The 22,477-nt window shown below is 31.3% G+C and overlaps 1 protein-coding gene across 5 annotated transcripts in view; it reads right to left on the reverse strand.

Annotated features, from left to right (window-relative positions):
- CHD1 (chromodomain helicase DNA binding protein 1) overlaps nt 1-22,477 on the reverse strand; it is a 110,099-nt gene that overhangs the window by 49,156 nt on the left and 38,466 nt on the right. For all 5 annotated transcript variants that reach the window (XM_031968190.1, XM_031968198.1, XM_031968211.1 and 2 more), the window contains 11 exons: nt 17,479-17,579; nt 17,184-17,362; nt 15,874-16,001; nt 11,703-11,919; nt 11,498-11,587; nt 8,738-8,928; nt 8,051-8,239; nt 5,901-6,063; nt 3,591-3,743; nt 1,504-1,575; nt 948-1,097 (listed from right to left, as the gene is read on the reverse strand). In XM_031968190.1, coding sequence (XP_031824050.1) covers nt 948-1,097; nt 1,504-1,575; nt 3,591-3,743; nt 5,901-6,063; nt 8,051-8,239; nt 8,738-8,928; nt 11,498-11,587; nt 11,703-11,919; nt 15,874-16,001; nt 17,184-17,362; nt 17,479-17,579 — 1,633 coding nt within the window. The remainder of the gene's footprint in view (nt 1-947; nt 1,098-1,503; nt 1,576-3,590; nt 3,744-5,900; nt 6,064-8,050; nt 8,240-8,737; nt 8,929-11,497; nt 11,588-11,702; nt 11,920-15,873; nt 16,002-17,183; nt 17,363-17,478; nt 17,580-22,477) is intronic.

Consider the following 22,477-nt stretch of genomic DNA (forward strand, 5'->3'; position numbering starts at 1 on the left):
AGAAAAACTAAGGAGAAAGATTTCTGAACAAATAAGGATAATGAGCATCTACCTTCAAATTTCTTAGCTTACTGAATAAACTGTGCCAAAAGCACAAGAACCTCCAAAATTTACAAAAAAACTCAATTTCCAAACAGTGACATTTAGCTATTTGATTCCTAATATCCTGACAGCATGTGTCAAAATGTAATAGAAGAAGTGATCCATTTCTACAATAGAGGTAGATCACACAATTAAATACCTAATATCTGCCAGACTAGCATAAACAACTAAAATTAGTTACTTAATAAGATGGAAAACTGGAATGGCTTTTAAGCATACAGTTTTTCAAAGTATGAGGAAAGAATGCTATTGTCTAAGAAAGATGATAAGTCAATACAATATCAAACATCGTTCTGCCAAATATAAGTGTGAAATTATTCCCATATTTTTATGTTTAAACAAAAGGACTAAAAGTATCACATTTTACAAGTTATACATTCCTTAAATTATTTTAAAGGTATGGCCTTCTTAAAAATTAGTTCCAGCTTTACTTGCAGTGAGTTGTTGAACTTTGGGAAGATTCAGCTATAAATCAATTAGGTCAGGGTTTCTTAATCTTTTTTATGAGTTAAGGATTCAAGAACTCTGGCATGCAAGTAAGGTCTGTGGATCTCCTCTGAGTATAATTTTTATTAAATACTGAGTAAAATATGTAAGATTATAAAGAAAATATTATATTGAAATAAAGATGCATTTTTTTTTATATCCAACTTCCGAGATTCCCTGAAATCTACCCAGAATCCCTTTAGGATCAGTGGGCCTAAGGCCAAGAATCCACCATATATTTTAGCGACATGACTATCTAGTTTCAATCTTCATTTTAAAAAAACAAAAACAAACAAAAAAAAAACTATCAATTTAAAAAATCCTGATTGAAACTGGATTTCAGATTGATGTGTTTGTACCTGTTTCTTCTGTCCAATTCTATGGGCTCTAGCTTGTGCCTGAAGATCATTTTGTGGATTCCAGTCAGAATCAAATATAACAACAGTGTCAGCAGATGCTAAATTTATGCCTAGTCCTCCAGCCCTCGTGGAAAGTAAGAAACAAAAGTCCTATGGAAATAAAAGAAAATAATAGCACTTTTAAATCCATCATGATTGAATGTCATTAGAAACATGATATAACAATACTAATTCTGAGTGGAAATTAATTATATTAGGGAATTAGCAAATTTTAAATATCAAAGGCAATTTTACCTTTGAGCAAATGTCTGCATCATAACTTATTCTATAAAAAATTTGATGCAGTTCTCTCTTACATAGGAATAAAAAAAATTCCTTAAATGCAAAAATATTGGACAAATCTATTTTGGAATAATTTTCTTAATTGAATTGACCAATATATAGATATTTCAAGTGCTTTCAAAAAGTTACAATAGACTATCATATCATTATGGTTACAGAAGAGTCATACATATATTAAATGTTTAAATGGGAGAAAAAAAAATCAAATTCACACCTCAGATCCTTCAGCATTAAAATGATCTAATGCTTGTTTTCTTAATTCTCCTTTGATTGAACCATCTAGTCTCTAGAATGACAAAAACATATCAATTAACATGGAAAAACAGTAATTAAGTCAAAATTTATAAATGAAAAATGAAGTAAAATTACAAAATAAGGTAAATAAAAACAAAGCTCACTAATAAAATTAAAGTAATTCTAATCTCTTCCAATGGGTTTAGAGGATAACAGATAACATGGTCCTTTCTTTTGGGAAAGTCATACATATAAATCACTTAAATAATGAAACAAACTTCTTCAAAATAATACAAGATTGCTAAACATTTTTCTGTGCCAATTACTTTAAAAATTTAACTTTTCCAATTTCTCTCAATTTACTGTCATAGTTGACACTAAATACTAACTTTCCAGATGAATTTATGACCAACTGATCATTGCTTTAAGTTCAGAGAGGCTTAGAATCACATTATCTAGAGGCAGAATGGACCTCAGAGGACATCTAGTCCTACAATATCAAATTCAAATGGGGGTGTGGTGGACAACTGTATCATACATAAGGACCTATGCCTACTACATAATGAATTACCAAAAAACATTAAAATTATCTTTGATTTTATTTTTATTTATTTTGTTAAACAACATCTTAAATCCCAATTACATTTTAATCTGTTTCAGTTCTTGTTAGACATCTTTGATCTAGTCAAACCCTCTCACTTACAAATTAGGAAAATGAGGCCTAAAGCATGAAAGTAATTTGTCCAAGGCCACACAGTAGTAAAGTCTGATCTTAAATGAAAATTCCATGACTCGACATCCAACAGTCTTTACACTAAATAATGCCACCACCAACTGGGAGTGATAAGGCAGGGACAATTTGGATGTTTTCTCAAGAAAAGAATTTTTTTTTTCAAGAGATTTACAAATACAGAGTATCTTTAGATCCAAAGATTAGCCTACACTAATTTGCAAAGCTTACAATACCTTGTATAAAGCACATGCTAAATAAATACCTTCTGAATTCAATTCCATTTTATGAGAAATTATGTCTACTTTTGGTATATTATTATCCTCTTACATCGTGGCACATATAAACTTGAGACACAATGCATTTAAAAAACACACATTGTTACCAACAACACCATTACCGAATAACTTCACAGGGATTGGTTAGTTCCACAGGAACAATTATATAACATATTAGGAACATTTCAAAAACGTGTTGGCCTAATAAGTCTCATGAGAAATGCATTTGAAAAAAGTCTTTAAACAATTATCTCTAAAAAAAGAAAATACTTTTATTTTGCCCTGAGGCCTTTTTTCATTCTGCTTTTCTTATCTAAACCTATTACTTGAAACATGCCTATTATTCAGCTGTGTTCTTGGATTTGGATCAATCCCTACAGAATGTTCATAAGCCATTCACTAAGCTTTAAAAAAGGTTAAATGAAATTATAAATATGGAAACAACTCAGAGAATGAGAAGGAATAGTTTGTGGCTAGCAGTAAAAAGAATGAGCAGAAATAAAGATTAAAAATGGAAAAAGAGGAGACTTGTTGAAACATAAAAATGAAAAAAGCAAAAGATCTTTTGAAAGAGTCAGTCTTTCCAACAATGAGATGACTGATGCCAGTTCTAATGATCATGTGATAAAGAGAGCAATCTATACCCAGAAAGAGGGCTGTGGGAACTGAATGTGAATCACAATATAACATTGTCACTCTTTTTGTTGTTCACTCATTTTGTTTTCTTACTCATTTTTTTTCCTTTTTTATTTGATATTTGTATAAATGTTTACACATATTGGATTTAACATAAACTTTAAGAAGTATGGATTCTTATATTGGATTGCTTGCCATCTAGGGGAGGGGATGAGGGGAAGGAAGGGAAAATCTGAAACACAAGATTTTACAAGGGTCAATGTTGAAAAATTATCCGTGCATATGTTTTGAAAATAAAAAACTTTTTTAAAAATGTCAGTATATTAATATAATTTAATAAATGCTTTAAAGATAACTCTGTTTAATTTTCTTGAAAAGTAGACTAAAATATAAGAATCAACAAGTTTAAAATTAAGATCTTACTTGAAAAGGAAACTGACGATACTTCAAATATTCTGCAAGTATGTCTAACATCCGCACCATTTGAGAGAAAATCAGAACTCGGTTGCCTCGTTCTTTTAGCCGAATCAACAGCTTATCGAGAAGAATTAATTTTCCACTACTTCGAATTAAATGCTAAAAAAGAAATTATAATTATATAGTGTGAAACTGAAATATAATTCTTCATAGCAGCTTGTTAAACACAGCTTAAAGAACATAATGAAAAATAAAATTAGCTGTTTTGAAAAGAAGTTTTAGTTTATATTTATAACTCTTAAAAACCTACATAAATGAAACCAACTATTATTACTTTCAATCTCCTTTAAAAATCTTTTAATCTGCTTTTTTCCCACTTTTCTTTCACTTAAAATTTACTATTATATGTCACTGCAGGCTGAATTGGGTTTTTTCCTATACAAAAATTCAGATTTCATCTTATACTTGTCACTTAATTCCAAGTCTTGAAAAGATTTCTGCTTCAGACCAACCTTGCACCAGCAAGAAAAACTAGAAGTCAAAAACCAAGTCAATACCCTCTTGCCATACCATTCAAAATTCAAATGAAATCTTAATTTTGATAACACCTTATGCATACAGTTAAAATACCTGATATGAAATGTCACTGAAATTCCTCATTTTTCAATTGACCTGTCATTAATTAGGAAATAATGTCTATTACATAAAACACAAGCTCTCTCTTTTATGATATTGCTATTTTCTTCTCTTTGAACTTATAACAAATGAGAGGAAAAAGTATAGCAAATAAAGAACTGGCTTATAGTCAGAAAGTCCAGAGCTCGCATATTGTGCTTTATACACATCTATACAACGAGGGACAAATTACTGAACTACTCAGTGCCCAAGTAAGCAACTGATCAGGACTCATTACAAAATAAATTGTTGGCTTAAATTAATGGATTAAGTTTGATTACCAGGATTTCCCTACATCATTGAAATTCCATACCCCCCCCCCTCCCCAAAAGAGCAGCAAATTTTACTTTGGGGATCGCCTTTCAATTAGACCTGTTTATTTGGGAAAGGACACTCAAAAATGACTGGGAAATAGAAACACTCTACAGTTGTAGTAAATTCCATTCAACAAAATAATCTGATAGTAAGGAGAACTAGATCCATAAATTAGATATGGAATTCACAATCCAATTCTAAGTTATTCTAAAGGAATTTACCTGGAATATTTAAAATATCCAAGGATATTTTAAAAGAAAATTAACACAGGAGTTATCAAATAATGAAATAAAGAGAACCATACTTCCCCCTGAGATATTTTTCATTCCATTAAGGAGAAGTTTATCTACAAGGGATATTTTTAACATGATTACTGAAATGGAAAGGAAAAAGCTCTACAACATGACTGCAGACACAAATCGTTCTAGGATCTTTACATATCAAAAACATGTACTTTTAATCCCATTTCCTCACCTTTTCTGACAGATGTATTAGCTTGTCATCACACAACAAAGCTATAAATAAAGGTTCTGAGAAAATTAAGACTTTGCTGGTAATTAATATACAGAAGACACACATAACATACAGCTTACTACTGCTGATGTTTATATTATGTTCCTTACAGCTAACAGTGGCAACTAGCTCTTAACTTCTGGTTAGTCTCTTCTTTTTGCCAGTAAAAAGCTGATTCTGAAGTCAGAATTTTATTTATTGCTAAATTTTAGATTATACACTTTAGTTCTAAATTGACTCTATTTTAGGAATGCTATTTTCTAATTTAAAAGATTGACTTCTTTCCTATGATATATGATAATGGAAATCCAGTAACACTTTTGGCAGTTTGGCACAATTATTTTATACACAAGAATAATTTTTAATAAAAAACTAAATTAATACAACTAAAACATTTATATAACAATTCAAGACAGTTGCTAAACTCATTTTATAAACTTTCACTTTAAATAACTTATGTACGCTCAAACATAAAATATTTTTTAAAACCCTAATAATAATGGGCTATTGTCAAAAATGAAAATTTTTACCATAAGATTCAACTATCTGCAGGGGTCCTCAACCTTTTTAAATAGGGGACCAGTTTACTGTCCCTCAGACTGTTGAAGGGCCGGCCTATAGTAAAAACAAAAACTTTGTTTTGTGGGCCTTTAAATAAAGAAACTTCATAGCCCTGGGTGAGAGGGTTAATTGTCCTCAGCTGCCGCATCTGGCCCGCAGGCCGTAGTTTGAGGACTCCTGAGAATATACTTTATTGAAATGTTTCAGGAAATGCTTTATTGAAATCCAAAATAAAAATATGCAAAAACTTACCTGTAAGGCCTCCTGTTTATTGTAGAATTCATTATTATCAGGTGGTTTGATGAGGTAGCAATGGTTACAACACTTTTTGAGCTCCATCATTATATTCAAAAAGCCTGAGGTACTGCCCTTTGAACCTTTGCTAAGGGCTTTGTAATTCCTGGTTAAAATCCATCTAAAACAAAAATCATAGATGTAGCATATTCATTAGAAAAGAGATACATTTCTGAAATCTTAAGAGAACTCAAGACACAGCTTAGCTTACTAGAGTAGAATTCCTCAATGGCACTCTTTTATGTATCTGTTTTCATTCTAGACTTAGGCTTTCATCAGTATACAGAACTCTTATTGGAAAAATATCTCTGCTTGAGCAGAGATCAAATTATATTCTTCAAAACATCACTGATCCCATTAAAATACAGTAAGCCTAAAAAAGCCATAATTAATTTTCTACCCTAAGTTCTAAAGGCATTTCAACATATCAAAAAACTAATCACTTTCATATACTCTACAGATCAGCCAAATTGGCCTTAATGTTCTTCCTCATGTTAAGACATTCCAATCCCCTTCTCTATGTATTTGCATTGGCTGTGCGAATTCTTCTCACCTCTATACTACAGTTTCCTTCAAAGCTCAACTCAAAATGATAATGACATCTTTTAACTCCCGTTCAAGATTCTTCATTGGTTATGTGTCACAACCTGCTCAGAAACCAATCCATTCCCCTTATATGATACTCATTTTTAATTTTTCATCGGCAGAATGCTGGCAAAAGAAAGCCACCTTCGCTTTCATAGAAACCCTGGGATTTCTGGAGGAGTTTAACAATTCTCTGAAGGCAATCCAGCCAATATTCCTCCTATTCAGCGTAAGTATCAACTTATCAATCTATAACCTGAGATATCCGTACTAATGGAGCAAGTCTTATCAAATATTTAGTCAAATGCAGATGACCAGATGGAAAACAAACATTCTCCATCCACAAGGATGATCAGGTCAAACTCCCTTGAATGATTACAGATCTCTTCCAGGAAGCTTTGCAGTACTGTAGAACCTAATGAAATTAATACAATGTCTCCCTCAAATAAAAGCAACTGAAGACTCAACAAGTGATCTCCTTATTCACATGGAATCCTTTATCAACTTAGACCCTGACCTGGATTTCTTCCATCACAGTGAAAACATGTGCTAAGTATACATTCTTCTTATTGTATATCTAGTCTGATGTTTATGATAACAGGATTATTTCTGCGGTTACATCTTGAATCAAAAAATATAGAATGATTTTGTTCTGGCACATAGTAGGTAATTAATGATGAAAAACAGATTTAATTAAAATACAATGTGAATGATAAGTCCCTCATAAAGAGAACTTTAAAAGTACACCTAGTCCAGCTGTTTCCTTCAAGAAAAAGTAAATAATTAAGTTAGGGAACAAGAGGTGTTAAATGGTACTATTTTATTTCCTACAACATGGATGTCAGTACATTTTGATCAGAATACAAAGTATATCACAATATTCAGTGAGGCCTGGAAAGATAACTTGGAATCATATTGTACATGACTTGAAACCCCAACCTAAGAAGTCAAGAATGAATTTATACTATTAATGGGAAACCACTGAAGGTTATAATAACTGGGAAGCCATGCAAACTAAATTCAAAATATAGGAAGAACAGACTCTTCTTGAGGACCTCTGTGGATAGCTATTTCAAAACTATCTTGATAATATATTACTGATTATTGCCATTTGATTTTCAAAAAGTTATTCTTTACGTCCAACAAATTCATCACATGAGAAGACTGATTTTTTACTAGTGCATAACTACATACTAGCAGGTAGGTAGTGCAGTGCATAGAGCATCAGGCTTAGAATCAGAAAGACTCATCTTCCTGAGTTCAAATCTGGCCTCAAACCCTAATAGCTGTATGATCCTGAGCAAGTTACTTAACCCTATTTGCCTTAGTTTCTCATCCACAAAATAAGTTGGAGAAGGAAATGGCAATCAATTCCAATACTGATCTTTGCCACAAAAACCCTAAATGGAGTCATGAGGAGTCAAACGTGACTGAACGGAAGCAATAGATTGCTAAACAGTTCAAAAATCAAACTGGCTTTTATATAAAAAAGTTCAGAATGTGTTATGGATAATAAAACTTACTTGTAATATTGTTTCTGCAATGCACTCATTTCCATTCTTAAAATCTGCTCAACTTTGGCAGGCAAAGATTTTTCTACATCTTTCTTAACTCGGCGTAACAGAAAAGGCTCCAGCTCCTTGTGGAGACTTGCATATCCATATTCTCTCCCTTTGCCATGTTCTTCTTCAAAATCTTCCCAGGAAGAAAATCTTAAACATGATTGGACTCATTATTGAAGGAAATAAAAACTTTGGTTTAAAGTAAGTCATTAAAAATACTGTTTTTAAAAAGATAATAAGACATAAATGAATATAACAATATCTCTCAAACTTTGAATTCTTTAATACTCTGGAAAAATCCTCCCATCCCCAAGAAAAATCCTCCCCATCCCCAATACAGAAGACATTTTGAGTTAAGGTAAATTTAAATTATTAATTTCAGGAAGGTTTTTATTTATTTATTTTTTAATCAAAGAATGTATCTGAATAATGTTGCATTCACTGTAAAAGCTTTAAAAGTATTTTCACTATTTTGAAACTTCAGTTTTTAATCACTATATTAAAACACTTCCTTTTACATCTTTCTCACAAAAATAAGTTCCAGGGCCACAAAATTTAGTACTATAATTAAGTTTAAATCCTTTCCCCTTAAATTTCCCCCATAGAAATTTTTTTTTAATCCAGAATGAAATCTCATTCCTCACTTACTTTTCTGGCATGATGAAGTGAAGCAAGGACCAGAGCTCTTTGAGGGAATTTTGTAGAGGGGTTCCCGTAATAAGAAGACGATGATTGGATTTAAAGTCTATTAAGGTCTTATATAAAAGTGAGTCATCATTCTTTAATCGATGAGCTTCATCTACACCTATGAATGCCCAATTCAGGCCACCAAGGAATGCCTTAAATACGAAGTTACATATTTTAATTAGAAAATGTTATTTAAACTTTTAAATACAAAATGCAAATTTAATTTTGCTAAGTACTTTCCCAGAATTTACAACTCAGGCAGAATAATATGATTATGAAGAAGTGTAAAGTTAATTAAATACTAACTATATTAGACATTTTCTACACATTAGTGACCACAGGATCATCTTAGATCAATACCTGAAAGGGATCTTAAGAGACCATGTAGTCTAATTCTCTCCTTTTATATCTGAAAAAAAAAAACTGAGTTCCAGGGAAGTTAAGTGATTTCTCTAAAATAACAGCAGTAGGTAGTGAAGTCAAGATTCTAATCAGTGTCCTCTGAATCCAGAACCTATGGTATTTTCACTGTATCGTACTGATTTCTTGGTTAAGTTAATATACTACGAGTAGGTAATAATGGAGATAAGATAGAGAATATGATCCAGAGTCTACATGCATGAATACAATAGACTGCTGTACTTTTCTACTTCTCTTCTTGTTTGTGTAGATACTGGGTTTTATAGCAATATCTATCCTTAAACTTTCCCCCACCATAAATTAACTACCATCACCACCACCACTAGTACTTTTATAACAAAGCATTTTACATGTATCATGTTTTATTTGATCCTTACAATAAATATGAGGGAGGTGCTATAATAATTGCCATTTTATAAATGAAGAAAATTAAGAACATAAAATAAAATCTCCATTTTACAAATGAGAAAATGACTTGCCTAGGGTTATGCCATCAGCATTGGATGTAGTATTTGCATTCAGGTCTTCTGCATTTGGAGTTAGGCATTCTATCTATTCTGACACTTAATTGCTTTTAATCTCCTCCCTTCCTCCCATCTTTATTGGAACATTTTTGAAATAATGAGGTTTTTCCCTTTATTTTGGGGGGAAGGAATGAACAACAAAGAGTGCTTTCAACATTCCTGTACCCTGTCTATAGCACTGGCAATAATAAAGGGCATATAGGTGGCAAAATATTTAGAATGAAAGGACTGATTTCAAAAAGAACAAATTTAGAGCACCAACCCTGAAGTCAGGAGGACCTGAGTTCAAATTTGGCCTCAGACACTTAACACTTCCTAGCTGTGTCCTTGGACATGTCATTTAACCCCAATTGCCTCAGCCAAAAAAAAAAAAAAAAAGTTTACAACAGAAAGCACAAATTTCAACTCCTGCCTGAGATACTTAATACTTGTGTGTCCCTGGGAAAGTTAGCTAAGTCTGAAAGCCTCTGTTTCATCATCTATGAAATGAAACTCAATTTGAAGGCCTTTAAAGTCAGTCTCTTCTAGGTCTAAATGTCTGACCTTATAAAGGCTGTAAATGAAGCAATTTTAACTTCCTTTACTAGGCTCCTAACAACAATCATTCTTCTTGAATTTCGTCTCTGGCTCATCCTCTGTTAGGGACTATAAATCAAAACAGAAATGATTCTGAGACAACAGAAAAAAAATAAAATAAAATAAAGCAGTAGTGGCAGACTATGCTTTATTCTCTTATGTTCATATTTTACTTTAGAACAAGCATAAAGACTAGAAATTAGTATTACCTTGAAGGACCAAGTTATATCAACTGATACACTGAATTTTTTAAAAATACATAAGGCAAGGAAAACAGATTATAGGATGAAAACTTTTGTTTCAAAGTAAAGTTATTTTTGTCACTTGACATACTTGGTTTTTTCAGTACTAAGCAGGGAAGAACTGAGATAGTCCATCTACCCAAATCTGCTAACTCATCCGTCATACAAATTAATTAGCAGAGCTATTTAAATCAAACTGAAGACATGAGAATAACAGGAGAGGTTTTTAAAATGTCTTTTTTATTTGTAAAGATCTTTGACTTCATTAACATGGAGTTACCATGTAGAAACCTAATGTAAATCAGCAAGCCATGAGTAATTAAAAATCTTAGAATGTTACCACAAACTAAGAGGTTCCAGTGATTTTGAACATCACCAAAGAACAAGTAGATATCATTTAGCCAGGGTTTTACTGCTTGTAAAGCCTATATCCCAACATACTACTTCAGAAAAATAAAAGTAAGACTAACAATAATATATTCTGAATATATTCCTCACAAAAAGTTTACGAAGTCAACAGTGAAAAGTTTTATCCCTATTTTACAGATAAGAATAATGACACTTGGAGATATTGAATCATTCATAAACAAAAACAAAAAAAATCAAAGTGGAAAAGCAAAGATTAGAATATTTCATCCCTATTACTGTAATCCTTCCATTGGAATATAATTTTATACCTGGAAGAGACTTTAACAAGCATTTAAGCCCCTATCTTCTTACTATATATCATCATTTGATAGTTAAAGATTAAAATATTTTGATTTTTCTTGAGATATTTAAATAATAAAAATTGAAGTGCCATCAACAAATTTTAAGAACTTACAACTACAATGTATCATGGACAACATAAAAAATAATATTAATTAAAATGGTTCCTAATCTCTTGCCAGCATCTATGACTTTATAAAGTACATGTAACATGCACAGAAGGACCTTTTTAATTACTAGTCATCACATACCTTATCTTTCAATAAAATTTCATAAGTTGTCAAAAGAATATTAAATTTTAACCGTTTGGTCTGAAGATGCATCCATTCATGTGTTCTTATCTACCAAATAAACCAAAAAATGGAGTCAAACAAAATATACTAAGAGTAATAAATTCAATGAGCTACTTATTTCTAATGAGATATGCCTTACTATGGTTATATTGAAACAACTTACCATATTTCTGCTGTTAATATCCCCTAAATAGACCACAGCATTCATCTGGGGAGCCCATGTCTGAATCTCTCTTTGCCAAGAAGTAAGTGTAGAAAGTGGTACTACTAACAAGAAAGGCCCATATAATTGATGTTCGTGGAAAAGATAGTTAAGAAATGAGATCGTCTGTATTGTTTTTCCAAGGCCCATTTCATCAGCAAGTATACAGCTATTTCCTCTACAAAATACAAGAAAAGAAGTGTTTTCCACATATCAAACACTTATTCAACAAACATTTATGCAGTACCCATAATATACAAGACACTACGATAAATCCTGAAAACAATACAAAAATGTCATGTTCCTTTCCTTTTCCAGAAGCTCCCTCTAGACAAGGAAGACAAAAACAAAAACAATGAACGATGAATCAGAAATGACAGCAAGAAAATAGGAGAAAAGAAGAAAGAAAAAGGAGAGGGACAAAAGAGAGAAAGTGGTCTTTATTTCTCATTCTGCTTGCCAAATAATTGAGATTTTTGCCATTAAAAAAAAAAACCTACATCTGATTTCAAACTCTTAGTAGTCTTCTTTTCAAGGGTGAAGTCTAAAAAGGAAAGCATTTTTTTTTTAACTATAAGGCAAAGTATAAGCATGGAAATTGCCTATACTTATTAAATAAAAAATTTAAATTTTTGACTTTGCATTAAAAAATTATTACTAAAACAGAAGAATGACAAAAAACTGATTAACCCATCTGGCTTTCAAGATGATGTTTCAGAGAGCTTACAATGTGCCAGATAATACAGTAAGGATAAAGGACAAAAAGAAAGGCAAAATATGTCACTATCATTAAGGAATTTATATCTTAACAGAAGAGATATCAAGTAAATATAACAATGCAAGTAAAGATAGAATAATAACAATGGCTAACATTTATATAATGTTTTTAAGATTTGTACAGTGCTTTACGTATATTATCTCATCTGATCCATCAACAGAGTAAATAGAGGGTAACCTCAGAGGGGAAGATATCAGCTGCCTACGGTGTAAGAACTTAAGCAGAAGGTGGGATTTCAGCTAAATTTTAAGGAAGCCAAGAATTCTAAGCAGAAACTTTGAAGAAGAGCATTCTGGACTGGGGGCCAGGGATGGAGAGTTGGGATAGGAGATAAGCCTATGTATTCAAAGACACCATGATATGACAAATAACTACTATGGCTGACATATAGAGAGCATGGAAAGGAATAAAATGTAAGGAGACAGGAAAGGTAGGAAGGTAAAAGTTAAGAAAAGCTTTAAATGTCGAAAAAATTTATTTTATAATTTAATACTAGAATAGACAAGGAGCCATTGTAATTCACTGACTGAAGGGACTGGGGGGGTGGGAAGTGAAGTGCGTATGATTAGACATGTTAAACATAATTAGATCTACACTTTTTTTTTTTAATTATTACAGCTTTTTATTTACAAGATATATGCATGGGTAATTTTACAGCCTTGATAATTGCCAAACCTTTTGTTCCAATTTTTCCCCTCCTTCCCCCATCCTCTCTCCCTGATGGCAGATTGATCAATACATGTTAAATATGTTAAAGTATAAATTAAATACCATGTTCTAACAGTTATTTTGCTGTACAAAAAGAATCGGACTTTGAAATAGTGTACTATTAGCCTGTGAAGGAAATTTAAAATGTAGGCAGACAAAATTATAGAGATTGGGAATTCAATGTAATGGTTCATAGTCATCTCCCAGAGTTCTTTTGCTGGGGATAGCTGGTTCAATTCATTACTGCTCTACTGGAACTGATTTGGTTCGTCTCGTTGCTGGGGATGGCCACGTCCATCAGAATTGATCATCATATAGTATTGTTGAAGTATATAATGTAGAACTACACTTCTTAAAAAATACTTTGGCTTTATTGGAGTGGGAAGATATTTAAGCAATGAGCACAATTTTAAAAGTGCTGCAATAATCCAGGCAACAGTAAGTTGAGGATGACACTAAGTTTTCGAACACAGAGAGATGGTAGTTCCCTTGACTGTAATATGAAAGTCTAGAAAATGGGATAATATTTCCATTGGATATATTGAATATGAGACAGCGATGAGACAATGAGTTTGAAAGAGTCAAAAGGTATTTGAGGAATCTGGGACTAGAGCTCAGGAGAAACTGCGACTGGACACATGTATCTGGGAAACATCTGTATCAGTGGTTCTCAAACTTTTTGGTCTCAAAACTCCCTTTACACTTTTAAAAATTATTAAGGACCCCAAAGAGTTTTTGTTTATGTGGGTTACAGCCACTGATGTTACTATATAAAAATTAAAACTGATATTTTAAAAGCATTTTAAATTTAAAAATTATAATAAAATCATGACATGTCATCATAAATAACATTTCAAAATTCAAAATAGCTACATTGAGAGTCTGAGAATTCATTTATATGGTAACATTTGTAAGTAATGATAAAATTTGGGGTAATATTTATTTCTGTATGTACCTGAGGAGAGGAGGAATGACAGGTCAGAAGGAAACTATTAAAATTTTAATTTATATTTATTTTTAATCCAAAAACAAATTAAGATGTACTAATATTTCATATGCAGCTTTATAGTGGTGCCCTCACAAAGAACTTCAAATAGTCATGTATCCTGGGAGGTATCTAGAAGAAAGCAATGGAAGTTCTATAATGTGGAAGAGATGGCAGAGGCATCTACAATGTTTTCATTGTGTTATAATATTAAATTTACATGAATCTGCTTAAGTTGATTAATGGACTACACTTTCTAACACTAACTAAATTAACTCTTTTAAAAATTATTAAGGCATAAAGTAGCCTAAAACTTTCCTACAGTGAAAGGATAGATTAAATGCTACTACATTTGAAATTCTATTATAAATGAAACAAGAAATTGGCAGAACTGACACTTTACCTATTTGTAATCTGAATTTTTTGTGGGCCATATTACAGATCTAACAAGTCAGACTGAAAAACTGAAATTAGGAAGATAATTTGAAATATAAATACTTGAGTACATGCTTTTTTTCACTAGAAATACTGCAAAAAGAGTTTTTGTACCATTTATAAATGATTTTTAATGGCTTCTTTCATCTTTTTTCTCCTACTTTTAAATGCCCTTTTCCCCCCTGAATTTCATTGAATTGTATTAGCACAATAGACCATGAATATAAAGAAATATATATGTAATAGGAGTGCTCAAAAAATTTTTACTGATGAAGTGATCAAAAAAGTTTGAAACTACTGATCTAACTTATCTCCTATCTTTTAGTATTAAACTTTTAGTATTAAAAAAATACGTTTTCATTTAAGTGTTGTACATCTTAACTTTTAAAAAGCCTATAAAAGGAAATTCTTAATTTGATTTAATGAAAAACTAATTAGTAATTACTTTAGCATTATTTAGTATTCATTACTTTAATAATTACTGATTTCATTAGTAAAAAAGAAAACTTTTTTAATTTACATAAGCACATATACATATAAAACATAAAACTGAAGTATTTTCATAGTTTGTTTAAATAACTATTTGTCATTCTTAGAAAATTCAATGATTACCAAAAGGTAAAATGAAAAAGCATATGGCTAAATTCAAGCATAAACGTGGGAATTAGGTAGAAAAAACAATGGCAACTGAAGAATAGTAAAAAGGGTGAATATTGGAGTAGTAGTGTAGAAAACTAAGAAAGAACAGGTTGAAGAAGTGATAATTAGATAATAATCAGTTATCTATTAAAGACAGAAAAGTCAGGGAAGAAGTTTAGGAAAAGTGAAGATATAGAGCAACTTGGGCTGGGCTGTTAATTGGAGATATTAATGGAATTGAGGGAAGTAGAGAGAAATTAAGTGTGAAAAGGACCTCAGGTATGTAGAGATACAAAGAGGGAAAGTCAAGTTCAGAGGAATATCCTCCACCTCCCAAGTCTATTGCCACTTAAAATTAACTGGAAAAGTAGTACCTAAAGGACAGAGTAGGGACGTTATCTGATTCCTGCCACACAAAAGGTGTTTAACAAATGCTTGTTTCCTTTCTACTCCCTTCTGATAATGACTTACAGTTATTCCATTCTTTTAAATGTTAAAAGTAAATCTTTGAAAATAATATTTATATCTATTCTAAATGTAAAATATTTTCTACGAATATAAAAAAAGAATATTTATAATATACTCACTTGCACCAAGAATGAGCAAGCCAATTTAGACCATTCAACTGATAATCTCTTAATTCTAAACCTTCTGGTCCCCCAATATAGGATGGTTGCTTCTTCAGTGCAACAAATCTTGGCCTTTGTTTTAATACCTTAAAAAAAAAAAAATAAGAATTAGTATACAGGACTACTAAATATAAGAATCAACACTTTAGTTATATTTATGATAAACTTGGATATCACAATAAGTATCCAAACTAGTCTATTAATATCAGTTATCAAGAGAAAACTTAAATGATTCCATGACTGCAAAAAAAAAAAAAAAAAAAAAAAAAAAGGCAATACAGTCAAAAAAAGACTTTATTTAGTCCAAGAGGCAAAAATGAAAGATAAAAAACCAGGGTGCATTGCTTTCTTGACAAATACCACAATAGTTAGCCAAACATTTGAAATTCCCCTTGACACTTATATCACATTACTTATATAGAAATTACAAGCAATATCAGTGCCAAATTCAACTCAATACATGTGAACTGTCATTTCACACAAAAAAATCAATCAGTAAATGAAAGAATGAATGATTTTTAGAAAATGTTATTATTGAAAGACTAGTCATTACCACTTAAATCTGGACTTTTCTATATAACTTGACAGTTATAAATTTTATTACCATTTAATTACACTTTCAATAAGAACTGAAATTAAAGTCTAATATCCAGAAGGACAATACAGAAACAAATAAAATAAACAGTACATGTTTATTTTGGAGACAAGAAAAAATTCTTGTCTCGCACAGGATTTTTACTTTCTCTCCCACATCAATTCTTTCATTCAACTTTTTGTTCCTTCTTTCTCTATAGCAAGAATCCCATTATTTTATTTTGATTTATGATATCAATCAACATATGGAGCCTATCTAAGAAAATTTGAATATAGCTTGTAAATGTTGCTTTCAGTATATATTTTCATATTGTTTCTTTCCCCTTTAAAAAGCTCCTTTTTTTGAGTGTGGTATATATTCAGATATATGATATTTTTATTTCCTACAGGAACTTTGCCATTAGTTTTATCTGACATTCCTGAATGGTTCAGCCTTTTCCAACCACACTCACCACATCTAACTCTACTCATCTGTTCTACCTGTATTTCCCCAACTGATTTTATTTGCTTAACAGGCAGTAGAACTATCAAGCCAGTAATATACCCATGCGTCATATCTGACACCTAGACTAATCAAATAACAAAGACCTTTTATTAATGTTTCTAAGTATTTGAATGTCAGAAATGTAAAATTATGATTTAAAGCTATATCGAAAAATTTAATGTATACTTACTTTGCAATCTTTAAAGGGAGTGGTTTTGGACTGATTCCTGCTGAAATATTCATCTATGCGTAACTGGAACTTTTTGGAAATAAGGGCCCCATCTTCCCAGCTACACTCTGAATATGGGAGACCCTGCCATTTGCAATAATAATCAGGATATCCAGCTGCTGACTTTTGATTGGAATGAGCTGTGAAATACAGAGACTATATTAATTTTTTTGATATCTAGGAAGATAACTTCTCATTGAAAATTAAGCATAAAGAGGAAACATGAAAATATAATGAAAATGACATTACTACTAACCAATTATTCTCTCCACTATTTGATACTGCTTATGTAGATCATCTGTAAGTTCTTGCTGACAATTATAATACTCCACATCTTCTGGAGAAGCATTTTTCAACCTAAAAAGTAAATAATATTTCACATTTTTCATTTGATAACTTAATAATTTTTCTACCTAAACCTAGCATGTATAGACATGCTCTACAAGGAAGAAAAAAAATGGCACATAAAAAATTAGGAACAGCAAGGTAGAAACAGATTTATTAAAGAGGCAAGAATTTTCAAGACTTTTTCAAGATGTCTGAAAGAGATGAGGATCCTAAATACATGACAAAATCTGAAAACTTAAAAAATTTTTCTTAAAAAGTAACTTTAATCAAGATGGCAGAATAGAAAAAGAAAAGAAGAAAATCTATTAAAAATGTTTAGGGTGAGTGCACCACCAATGAAAAAGATAGTATTCATAAAAATATAAACTGCCCAGATTCAAAAAAGAAAAAATAAGACTTAAATAACACTATCTTAGAAAAAGAAATTGAATAAGCCATCAATGAACTAGTACCAGACAGATTAACATGTGAATTCTGCCAAACATTTAAGGAACTATTAATCCCAATACCATATAAAGTATCTGAAAAAATAGCTAATGAACAGATTTTACAATTTTTTTTATGATACAAATATAAATTTGAAACCAAAATGACGAAGATTAAAATAGAGAAAGTTATAGATCAGTTTCCTTAATAAAAATCAATTCAAAAAAGTTAAATAAAACACTAGTATAGAAATTACACTAATCTAGAACAAAGACCATATACTATGACCAGGTGGGATTTATAAGAGGAATGCAGGGCTTGCTCAATATTAGAAAAACTACCTGTGTTAATTGGTCATATCAAAAACAAAACCAACAAACTCATACAATTATCTCAATAGAGACAGAAAAAGCTTTTGACAAAATATGGGACCCATTCCTTTCCTATTAAAATGATAGAAGGCATAGGAACAAATGGAGTTTTCTTTAAAATGCTAAGGCCAGGAGATCATTATATACTTCAACAACAATACTATAGGATGATCAATTCTGATGGACCTGGCCATCTTCAGCAATGAGATGAAACAAATCAGTTCCAATGGAGCAGTAATGAACTGACCCAGCTACGCCCAGAGAAAGAACTCTGGGAGATGACCAAAAACCATTACATTGAACTCCCAATCCTTATATTTTTGCCTGCCTGCATTTTGGATTTTCTTCACAGGATAATTGTACAATATTTCAGAGTCTGATTCTTTTTATACAGCAAAATAACGGTTTGGTCATGTATACTTATTGTCTAACTAATTTATACTTTAATATATTTAACATCTACTCGTCATCCTGCCATCTGGGGGAGAGGGTGGAGGGAAGGAGGGGAAAAATTGGAACAAAAGGTTTGGCAATTGTCAATGCTGTAAAATACCCATGCATATAACTTGTAAATAAAAAGCTATTTAAAAAAAAAATAAAAAATGGTAAGTAGTATCTATCTAAATCATTAGCAAGCATTATCTGCCATGCTTGGAATAAATAAAAAAAACCAGGAATGAAGTTTACTTCAAAAAGATTTTGAAGGAATTAGAATGGACAATGAAGAAACAAAACTATCACTCTTTGGAGATGTTAAGATGATTTAATTAGAGAATCCTAAAGAATAAACTAAAAAAAAACAAACTTAACAATTGGTTAATTGTTGACAATTAGATTACCTAATGACAGAAAAGGAAAATGACAAATGTTCAAAGAGCTGTAGAAAAATTAAGACAATAATGTACCATTGATACTAAATGAATTAATCCAACCCTGAAGAGCAATTTAGAATTTTATGTCAAAAGTACTATAAAACTGTCCCCTGACCCAGCAATATCATTATTGGGTCTTTACTCCAAAATGATCAAAAGAGGAAAAAAATATTTGTATATATAAAAAATATTTATAACAACTTTTGTGTGTGTGTGATGGCAAAGAATAAAAAATTGAGAGAATATTCATCAATTGAGTAATGAATGAACAAGTTGTAGTATATATGACTGTGATGGGATACTATTGTATTATAAGAAATGATGAGCAGGAAAGTTTCAGAAAAACCTGGGAATATTTAATGGAACTGATACAAATTGAAATGAGCAGAACCAGAACACTGTATACAGTAACAGCAATACTGTTAGATGATCCGCTGTAAATGACTTAGAAATTTTCTTGGTAATATATTGATCCAAGACAATTTTGAAGTAATCATGATGAAAAATGGTATCTCACCTTCAATGATGAAGTCTGAATGCATATTAAAGCATTTTTTTTGACAACTTTCTTTATTGCTTTTCATTTTTTTATTGTCTGTTTTTCTGTCTAATATGGAAACGTTTTATGTAAGTGTACACTATAATTTATATCAAAAAGCTTAAAGGAAGAGAATTTGGAACTCAAAATTTTAAAAAATTTAATGTTAAAAATTTTTCTTTATTTTTTTATAAAAGTACAAGTTAAATGTAAAAAGAAAGAGAAAAGGAAGCAAGAGTAGGAATTAATGGCCTTTATTAAAATAAATATCTATATAAAACCATCAGCAAAGGTGTCTGGAATAGGGATGTTTCAAACCTTCCCAATAAAATCAGGAATGAGGCAAGAATGTCCATTATCACCACAATATTGAACTAGAAATGATAACTACAGCAAGACAACAAGAAATTGCAAGAATAAATATTGGCAAGGAGAAAAACAAAATTATCACTCTTTGTATAATGATATAATGTATTTAAAGAAATAGAGAATTAAATCAACTAAAAAATAATCAACAACTTCAGCAAAATTGCAAGATATAAAATAAACATACATAAATCATTAGCATTTCTACATCCTACTAACAAGATCCAGTAGGATGAGATAGAAAGAAAAATTCCATTTACAATCGTCGCAGACAATGTAAAATTGTCTACCTGCGAAGACAAATCCAGAGATTATAGGAACACAATTACATGATACTTTTCACATAAATAAGGGTGGATCTAAACAATTAGAGAAATGTTAAGTGCTCATGGATAATTGGAGACAATAGAACTGATAATTCTACCTAATTATTATTATTATTCAATAATATAACTTATTATTCAATATCATACCAATCAAAATACCAAAGAATTATTTCGTAGAGCTAGAAAAAATAATAAACTCATCTGAAAAAACAAGTTAGGATATCATGGGAATCAATGAAAAAGAAAAGTATAGGAAGGCGATCTAGCAATTCTGTATTTTAAACTATATTAGATAATGATGAAGGTCCATCACCATTGTGGGAGATTTATGAAAAGACATAAAACAGAATCACAGAGGATAAATAAGGATGGAGTACATTACAATCTATATCTCTAGGCACATGTCAGATCACAGATTCTGTGAACTATTTATTAAAGAGACTAAATCTCACAGACCTGTGAATTGAATTAAACATGAGAATAGACACATTTACAATTATTGTTATTGTTGTTCAATTGTGTCCAACTCTGTGATCCAATCTGGGGCTTTCATGGCAAACAATCTTGAGTGGTTTGCTATTTCCTTTTCCAGTTCATTTTATAGGTGAGAAAACTGAGGCAAGCAGAATTAAGTGACTTGCCCAGGGCCATACAGCTAGCAATCTGATCCCAGATCTGAACCCAGAAAGATGAATCTGCAACTTCAGGCCCAGCACTCCATCCACTGGCTGTCCAAGAATTACCAAAAAAAACAAAAAAACAAAAAACCTTGAACACTAATTTAGAAATTACCAGTTTGAAATTTCTGATAATTCAAAGATAATACACAACTTCTAAATAAAATTTCAGAAGTAAATGTTGCAAACTAAAAAGTTTATAGTATATCATTAAGTAATAGTGACCTACCTTTTTTGACTATGGCAACTCATGAAAATAGGTTATAGATCCATGATAGAATTTGTATAAGGAGCTCCAATGAAGAAACTCCCCCTATCTATGCAAACTGGAAACTGGACTGCATATTACCGTCCAAGAAACTTGTCTGGGAGTCTGAAAGCCTTGGGCACTCTGCCAAGACCGCACATGCAGTTAATGGCAGAGGTCACCCGTGAACACAAGTCATCTTGACTCCAAGGCCAGATCTTTATCTCCTATTCCATGCTCCAATTTACCAAACAAAGTTGAATAATGGTCCATTTGGAAATCTAAATCTGCACAACCTATATATTATATCTATCACGTTAAGAATTAAATTATGTATCTATGAACTAAGAGTCTTTGTGAAAAGTGACAAAGAGATGATGTAAATTAAGGCTAGGTAAATAAAAGACCACTTCATAGGGTATCCATAGAGAGAAGAATAAAAAGAGGTTTCACTGTACAGTCAAAGGATACAAGAAAATCTTTTGAGGCATATTTGGTTATCTTGCCTTAAAGTGACATCCCCTCTGGTCCACCTTCTAAGGTTAAGATTACTAACAGCCAATGTATTACTGAACAGACAGAAGTAAACTTCCGCCTATATAGTGAATGACACATTCCTAGATATAAAGGTCCACTTAAAGGACTATATAGTTATACATTATAAGTAGCTATGTAGCAAGGATAGAGTAGAAGGCTAGGAGTCTGAGGTACTGGGTTCAAATTTCACCTATGATTTAATAACTGCATGACCCTAGGAAAGTGACTTAATCTCTATTTGCCTCAATTTCCTCGTTTAGAAAATGACAATAAAGGTTGCTCTAAGAATCAAATAAAATCATGTAATGTACAGCAATCATATTTGTATAGCACTCAGCACCAAGTCTGGCACATAGTAAGCACTAAATAAATGATAGCTATTATTATTAAGTGGAAGCCACAGATTGACTATCAAGTAATGATAAAATCTATACTGATACTCAAACAAGTACCCAGGACAGGAGAAAAAAAAATTGTTCATATCAATAAAAACAGTGTAACACAAAAAACCCCAGTAAAATAGAAATGAATCTTCAGTAGAAGAACT

The sequence above is a fragment of the Sarcophilus harrisii genome, chromosome 1 (genome assembly GCF_902635505.1).
Source record: "Sarcophilus harrisii chromosome 1, mSarHar1.11, whole genome shotgun sequence".
Lineage (NCBI taxonomy): Eukaryota > Metazoa > Chordata > Mammalia > Dasyuromorphia > Dasyuridae > Sarcophilus > Sarcophilus harrisii.